The sequence below is a fragment of the Mus pahari genome, chromosome 1 (genome assembly GCF_900095145.1).
Source record: "Mus pahari chromosome 1, PAHARI_EIJ_v1.1, whole genome shotgun sequence".
NCBI lineage: Eukaryota > Metazoa > Chordata > Mammalia > Rodentia > Muridae > Mus > Mus pahari.
This window is the reverse complement of record NC_034590.1, coordinates 1,765,752-1,774,047: the sequence shown is the minus strand read 5'-3', so window position 1 is coordinate 1,774,047 and position 8,296 is coordinate 1,765,752. Positions and strand designations below refer to the sequence as shown.

At 49.6% G+C, this 8,296-nt stretch overlaps 1 protein-coding gene across 2 annotated transcripts in view; it reads right to left on the bottom strand.

The window, feature by feature from the left end:
- Sirt2 (sirtuin 2) overlaps positions 1–8,296 on the bottom strand; it is a 24,003-nt gene that overhangs the window by 13,464 nt on the left and 2,243 nt on the right. For both annotated transcript variants that reach the window (XM_021195758.1, XM_021195767.1), the window contains 5 exons: positions 5,163–5,211; positions 4,812–4,925; positions 1,363–1,404; positions 1,122–1,228; positions 977–1,033 (listed from right to left, as the gene is read on the bottom strand). In XM_021195758.1, the coding sequence (XP_021051417.1) occupies positions 977–1,033; positions 1,122–1,228; positions 1,363–1,404; positions 4,812–4,925; positions 5,163–5,211 (369 nt within the window). The remainder of the gene's footprint in view (positions 1–976; positions 1,034–1,121; positions 1,229–1,362; positions 1,405–4,811; positions 4,926–5,162; positions 5,212–8,296) is intronic.

The window sequence follows — 8,296 nt, the reverse complement described above, 5'->3', positions numbered from 1 at the left end:
CCATCTATCTACCCATCTATCTACCCATCTACCCATCTATCTATCTATCTATCTATCTATCTATCTATCTATCTATCTATCTATCCATCTATCTACCCATCTATCTACCCATCTATCTATCCATCTACCCATCTATCTATCTACCCATCTATCTATCTATCTACCCATCTATCTATCCATCTATCTACCCATCTATCTACCCATCTATCCACCCATCTATCTATCTATCTATCTATCTATCTATCTATCTATCTATCTACCCATCTATCTATCCATCCCATCTATCTACCCATCTATTTATCCATCTACCCATCTATCTACCCATCTATCTACCCATCTATCTATCCATCTACCCATCTACCCATCTATCTATCTATCTATCTATCTATCTATCTATCTATCTATCTATCTACCCATCTATCTATCCATCTACCCATCTATCTACCCATCTATCTACCTACCTATCTATCTACCCATCTATCTATCCATCTACCTACCCATTTATCTACCCATTTATCCATCTATCTATCCATCTACCCATCTATCTATCCATCTACCTATCTACCCATCTATCTATCTATCTATCTATCTACCCATCTATCTATCCATCTACCCATCTATCTACTCATCTACCTATCTATCTATCTATCTATCTATCTATCTATCTATCTATCCACCCACCTGTCTCTCCATACAGCCAACCATCTACCTGGGGGAATGCACTTGCCACTGTGCACATGTGGAGGTCAGGGAATATGATGGAGTTGGTTCTCTCCTTCAGTCATGAGGGTTCCAGGGATTGAACTCAGGTCACTGGGTTTGGTAGCAAGCACCTTTACCAGTGGACCCATCCTGCTGGCCCTAGAGGCTAGGTTCTTAATCACGTTATGCTTGCCTGGAGGGCCTATGAAGAGCCCGCTTCCACGCCTACTCTTCCCAGTCTCCCCCCCCCCCCCCCCGCAGAAGATGACCTTACCTTGAACTGCCCGGGATAGAGCTCCTTGGCAAGGGCAAAGAAGGGTTCCGGATGTTTCTGTGGGAGAGAGGAGCAGAGGGCCACGTGTCCCAGGAAAGATAAGGACTGGAGTTGGGAGCCACATCCCCTCATCTCAACTGTCTACCTTGAAGTAGCTGATCTCAAAGATGGCCTCTGGGTAAGGAAGGTGGTACTTCTCCAAGTTTGCATAGAGTCCAGTGGATGGGGAGCGGAAGTCCGGGATACCTGCGGCTAGGAACGCACACTCAGTCAGAGGTTCTAGCCCCAAGTGTGCTTGAACCCTTCCTGCCTCTCCCTCCCCTGTCCCTGAACCCTTCCAGCTTCCCCCCAGCCCCCAGGAGTGGATTGAAGGAAGGGGAACTTACACGTGGAGATTCCAGCTCCCACCAAACAGATGACCCTGCGACCTGGAGCAGAGAACTGATGTCATATGCTAAGGTTTCCCGCCTAGACACACTGCTGGTGCCAGGCAGGATGGCATTGGCAACCTCACATTTCAGGTGAGGAGACACAGCCACCTAGGAGAAGGGAGAGGGCTGGGGTTTGGGGTGGGGGTGGGGGTGGCTCTCGAAGCCCTGCAGCACAGAGACCACTAGTTTGAGGCCTTGGCAATCAACCCAAACCAAGCTCTGACACCGACTTATCTTCTAGGCACGATACTGTATGACTTTAAAAAAATTAATTTTGGGTCAGAAGGTGGTTATGTACACCTTTAATCCCAGCACTTGGGAGGCAGAGACAGGCGGATTTCTGAGTTCGAGGCCAGCCTGGTCTACAGAGTGAGTTCCAGGACAGCTAGGGCTATACAGAGAAACCCTGTCTCGAAAAAATCAACCAACCAACCAACCAAACAAACAAGCAAACAAAAAAGTTATTTAGTGAAATTGCCTCAAAGGAGCAGACTTTGGGCTTTTGTGTGAACAAAGCAGGATGGTGAAGGGATGTGTACTGCTAGAAACAGGCTGAGGAGGGAGGTCCGGGATTCCAGGCCAGCCCAGGGTACATAGGGAGGCACAGTCTCAAAACCAGAGAAACCAGCAGGCATGCTGGTGCTCACTACAACACCAGCGCCCAAGAGGTGGAGCCAGGAGGCTCAGAAGTTCAACTGGAGGCCTCACACTCAGAAATCCACCTGCCTCTGCCTCCTGAGTGCTGGGATTAAAGGCGTGCACCGCCATGCCTGGCTCACTAAATAACTTTTTTTTCCTTTTTTTTGGACAGGGTCTTATGGATGTCAGGCAAGCATTAAATTTGCTGTGCCGCCAGCCAAGGATGACCTTAAATTTCTGATCATCCTGCTTCCATCTTTAAGTGCCCAGCATAGCCACTGCACCCAGCCTTTCTTTTCTTTCTTTGAGGCAGGATCTCAGTATGAGAACTCACAGTGACCTTGCGAACCTTGGCAGGAGAGGGTGCCACCAAGCCCTGGCATGCCTGTTGTTGTGTGTGGTGCAGGAGACTGAGGCTGACTCCAGGGGCCTGTGCATGCTAAGCAGCACTCTACCAACCGAGCTGAACCGAACCTCCAACCCCTCTGGTGTATTACACTTCTTCAGATCCATGGTTCATACTCTTATGGCTGCTTTGCTCTTAGAAAAAAAACTATTGGAGGATGACAGGACTGAATCCATTCACAGGCACGGAGCTGGGAAGAAATGGCCTTGTTGCTGCCCCAGCTTCTGGCTGGCCTACAGCCCAGTCACACAGAGCCCCGGCATCTGTCTGTCAGCTGATGGGCAGACACAAGTGTGGTATCCCATGAATTGGGCACCCCTGGGGTGTTCTGTTTAAGGGACAAGTGTGAACAAAAGTCAGTCTGCCACAGGGGCTGGTGAGATGGCTCAGTGGGTAAAGGCACTTGCTGCCAAGCCTGATTCCTGGAAACTACATGGTGGAACGAGAAAAATAACTCCTTAAAGATGTCCCCTGGCAAACACAGTAGCATGCATGCTCCTACAGTAATGCCCACACCACACACACACACTCAAAACTAATGTTTAAACCAGGCATGATAGCTATGTATTTATTCCCAGGACTTGGGAAGTAAAGACAGGAGGATCTGTGAGTTCGAGGCCAGTGTGGTCTATAAAGTAAGTTGTAGACCAGCGAGGTCTGTTACAGAGAAAAAACACAAACCAAACCAAAAACAAACGACAACAGAAAGCCTGCTACAGTCTATGCACTCAGCGTCTTTAGGATGTTACTGGCCCACGTCTAGCTGGAGATCATAGGCATTGAGAATTGGTAATAGCAAAACTGAAGACTGAGGTAAGAAAATCTTAAATTCAAAGCTTGCCACAGCTACAGAGCAAGACCGAAGGCTTCAAGGGCCCCTTGCATATGCTCACACCAAGTCACAACCTCTCTGTGCCTAGTTTCTTCTTTTGTTCACTTCTAGAAAGACCTCACAGCTATTCCGTGATAATTAGGTACAAGGATGCCTGCTGAGGTACTTAGCCTAGAGCCTGGCGAACAGCAAGGGTCTGCTTAATCGATATTTATGTCACATCCCACACCAGCACCCTATATAGGCAGGGACTCTAAGATCTGAGTGTAAGACAAAGGACCAGAGCCTCCTGGCCACTGTGTGGACACGCTCTGCAGGTGGCTGGCTGCCCAGCCTGTGGCAGGAGAGGGAGGTTCAGCTGCCGTCCCGGCTGCCAAGGAGGGCGCTGAGCAGCTGGGCCAAGGGGAAACTGGAGAAGATGGCCTCAACAAAGGGCTGTTCAGGACCCTCAAAGCTGCATTGTTCCCAATGAGGACTGCAAGGGCCTGGGTTCTTAGACTTCGGTGACTCGACCTCAGCAGAAATACCAATTTCATGGTGACCCGGCTAGCTGGCTTCTAAACAGCACATCTGAGACAAGCTTCCTGTAATAATACCATGGCAAACACTTCCATATCTCCCAAGAGATCGGGTCCTGTTCTAATCATTTATCTCTTGAGTGTGTGTGGGTGTGTGGGGGGGTGTTGTTTGTTGGTTGGTTGGTGTGTACGCATTTCTTTGTGCATGTATTTCACAGCAAACATATGGAAGGCAGTGAGAGGACAACTGGTGCCACCTCGGTTTTTAAGTCAGGGTCTCACGGGGACCTGGGCTTGGCTCCTGCCTCTGCCTCCCCAGCCCTGGAATTACAAGCACTGAGCTTGTGTGGGAGCTGCCAGTAGTTTATGGACTGAGATATCTCCTAAGTCTCTCTTTCTCTCTCTCTTTGGTTTTTTCGAGACAGGGTTTCTCTGTGTAGCCCTGGCTGTCCTGAAACTCACTCTGTAGACCAGGCTGGCCTCAAACTCAAAAATCCACCTGCCTCTGCCTCCCAAGTGCTGGGAATAAAGACATGCACGACCACCACCCGGAGAGCTGAGTTTTGTTTTTTTGTTTTTTTCTTAACTCTATGGGTAGCTTCCTTCGTGAATGTTGTGTGCTACATGCATGCCTGATGCCCACGGTGGCCATAAGTAGGACCCCCTGAAACTGGACTTATAGATAGTTGTAAGTCATCACGTGAGTCCTGGGAATCCAACCCACTGGAAAAACAGCCAGTGCTCTTAACCACTAAACCATCTCTCCATCCCAAGAGTTGGGTTTCCTCCTTTTTTTTTTTCTTTTTTTTTTCTTAATTTTAGGAAGACTCCCATGTAGCTCAGGGTAGCCTCAAACACACAGTCTAGCTGAGGCCAACTTGAAGTTCTGTTCCTTTCCCGATCTGCTCAGCATTTGGGATTACAGGGGTACAGCAGGCTTTCTTACTACTCCTGCCCCCAGAACATGGAGTCAGGAATGGGAGAAGTGGCCAAGCTGTGGGGGACTCACAGCGCTCGCTCTGCATGTAGCGTGTCACTCCTTCGAGGGTCAGCTCATCCAGCAGACGCTCCTTCTGGGAACCCAGGCCCAGGGTCTGGGTGAATAAATTCCGCAGGAAGTCCACTGGCCAACAAGAGAGACAGTGCCAGGTGGGCACTGAGGCAGGGCGCAAGCACGGGATTCACTCTCCTCCCACACCTCAACTCCCAATGTCTCCATAGCCAGCAGTCTCCAGTCCCAAACCATTGTTTCATGCTTTGCCTACCACTCCTGGTAGCTTGGAGGGAGCCTCCCCAGAACCCCACCCTCTAATCCCAGACCCCAGATCACCTCCCTGCACTCCTCCAGGACAACACTTACTCTCTGCCTCTCCGCCAGCGGCTCCTCCCTCAGTGTCCGAGTCTGAATCCTGGAAGGGGCAGGTGGAATGGCCAAGCCCAAGAAGTGGGGTTAGCGGGGAGGGGAGGGGAGGGGAAGAGGAAGGGGGAGGGGGAGGGGGAGGGGAAGGGGGAGGGGAGGGAAAGGGTGACAACCTGGTTCAACAGTAGGGCTCTGACTGGGAGGTGCAGGCCCTGAAGAAGTACAGGGCCAGTGTAAGGGCTCTGGGAAAGGTTGCCTGTGAGAGGGGACCTGGCTCTCCTCTAGGCCTTATCTTTCTTTGGAGATTGGGTCTCTCTGGCTGGCCTAGAACTTACTACATAGACCAGCCTGACCTGGGACTCCTGAAGATCTGCCTGGATCTGTGGCCTGGGTTTAAAGGCATGCACCTGCATGCTTGTCCCATCTTTTTCTTCTGACAGAGTCTCACTTTATATACCCCTAGTTGGCCTAGAACTCACTATGTAGACTAGATTACCACTTGCCTCTCTCTGACCGCTAGGATTAAAGGCATATGCCCCCATGCCTACCTTGCTTTTTGAGTTAGGGTTTTATGTAGCCCAGAATGGCTTCAAACATGCTATGAAGTCTTTGTGACTTGAACTTCTCATCTTCCTGTCTCCACCCCTCTAAAGCTGGGATTGTGGGCATGATGTTGGGAGCACATCTGACACTCTACCCAGTTGGCCGTCACAGCCTGACAAGATGCTAGGGACTGAAGCCAGGGCTTCATGCATGCTAGGTGACCTAGAGCTAAACCTCCAAGCCCACGGGCCGCAACTTGTCCATGTAGCTCAAGAGGTTGCTGTGAGGTTGAGCAGCGAGCCCCTGGGTGCCTCGGCTGGCCCACTGCCCTTCCCTGGGCCACCTGCCACAGCTACACCACAGCCTCATCATTAGTGATGTCACTTCTCTGACACCAGACAGGAGCCTCTCAGGGATACCCTACCTTGCTCCAACCATGTTCCAAAGTGATGAGGCTCAGCATCTCCCCAAACCAGCTCCTGCTCCCAGTCCCCATACTAAGCAGCCTCCCTGTCCCTTAGTTGGCTTCCCTACCTCACCACCCTCATGTCAATTCCCAGTGTACCCACTGGGATGCCAGCCTCCCGACATCCTTCCACTGACTCCCTCTCCCAACCCCAGAGCTCCACCTGGTTCAACCTGCTCTCTCCTGGGGTCTTGCCCTCGCCTCCTTGACTCAGTTTCTGTCTTAGATCATACGATGACCTGTTTAGGACATTCCACCTCTCTCTTCTTTAATCCTTCCCCTGCCCCCCAAATCACAAACATCTACTGAGTGCCGTAGCATCAGCCACACAGGGCAGGCAGGGGATTTATGTTTACTACTTGCTGCCCAGCCTAGATAACAGGACTTCCAGAACCATCTACCACGGAGCACATGCTGACTGGGGCCAGCCCAGGGCTGGCCTTGCAGCAGATGCCACATGTAGCCTGACCAGCAGAGTCAACTCCCTGCTCAAAGGTCCCCAGACCTTCCCTTCCCTACTCTGCTTCCAAATCTCCTTTCCAAAGATTCTTCTGTTGTGATTGTTTTAAGACAGGGCCCTACATAGCTGAGGCTGGCTCCAACTTGTGTGTACATGAGGGTGACCTTGAATTCCTAACCCATCTATTTTTTATTATTTTAGGTGCTAGGATTGCTGGATTGCATTACCATCATGCTTGACTCTAAAATGATTTTTCACTGATATTGAAAATTACACCCAGCACTCGGGAGGCAGAGGCAGGTGGATTTCTGAGTTCGAGGCCAGCCTGATCTACAGAGTGAGTTCTAGGACAGCCAGGGCTACACAGAGAAACCCTGTCTCAAAAAACCAAAAAAAAAAAAAATTACCTAAGTTGGTGTGATGGTTCACCATGGAAAGGTGCTTGCTGCTTGCTAACCCTGACAACCTGAGTTTGATCCCCAGGTCCTACACGGTAGGAGGAGAGGACAACTGACCTCAGATCACCACACATATACTGTGGCATGTGTATCCTAAACACACACACACACACACACACCAAACTTGGTTTAAAATTTTAAAAAGAGGGGCTGGAGAGATGGCTCAGTGGTTAAGAGCACTGGCTGTTTCAGTTCCCAGCACCCACATGGCAGATCAGAGCTGTCTGTAATTCCAGTTCTAGGGGATCTGACACCCTCACACAGAATTACACGCAAGCAAAATGCCAATGCACATGAAAATTTTTACAAAAAGATAAAAACCTTAAAAAGAGCCTGTCCAAGTCTTTCTATTTCACCCAAGATGGTTTCCAACCCCTAAGCCTCCTCTTTCAGCCTCCTGAGCCTCGATAACAACAAACACCAAAGCAAAACCAAGCAACAGTTAAACAGAGAGAACGCTACATGGTTTCTCAGCCTGAGGTTTTGCTCATTTGCTCATTGTTATAGAACTGGGTCTTGCCAGAGTATGATACTGCACAATGTTTCACAGACCCACATCATTCTTTTTAGTTTATTTTAATTATGTGAATATGTGCATGTGTGTGCAAGTGCCCATAGAGTCAGATCCCTTGGAACTGGAGTTATAGTCACTTGTGAGTGCCTGGTACATGGAACTCAGGTTCTCTGGAATAGAATTCTTAACCACTGAGCCATCTCTCCAGCCCCCACCTCATTCTTTATTGTGGCTCCATAGTAACACATTGTATGATGAACCGTGGTTCATTGACTCCCTCTCCTGACAGCCACTGGGGCTGCTGGTAGCGTTGCCCCTTCTGGATAATACTGCAATTGACACCCCACATCTTCTTGGCCACTGAGAACCCCTTTTGACCGTGAAACCTTTTTTGGTCTGGCATTAAGCCTTCCTTTGGGAGCCAGACAAGTAAGATACTAGGGACCCACAGCAGGCTGTCACAGCTCTTATGGGGGTATTGTTGACCACAGCTTCTGCACCTGCCTCCCTTCAAAGTATGATCTCATAGGATGAGCATGCTGGCATTCAGCAGTTATAGGCATGGTCCAGTACAATGTTTCCCAACCTGTGGGACACAATCCCTTTGGGGAATCAAACGACCCTTTCAGATATCCTGCATATCTGATATCTACATTATAGTTCATAACAGTAGCAAAATGACACTTATGAAGT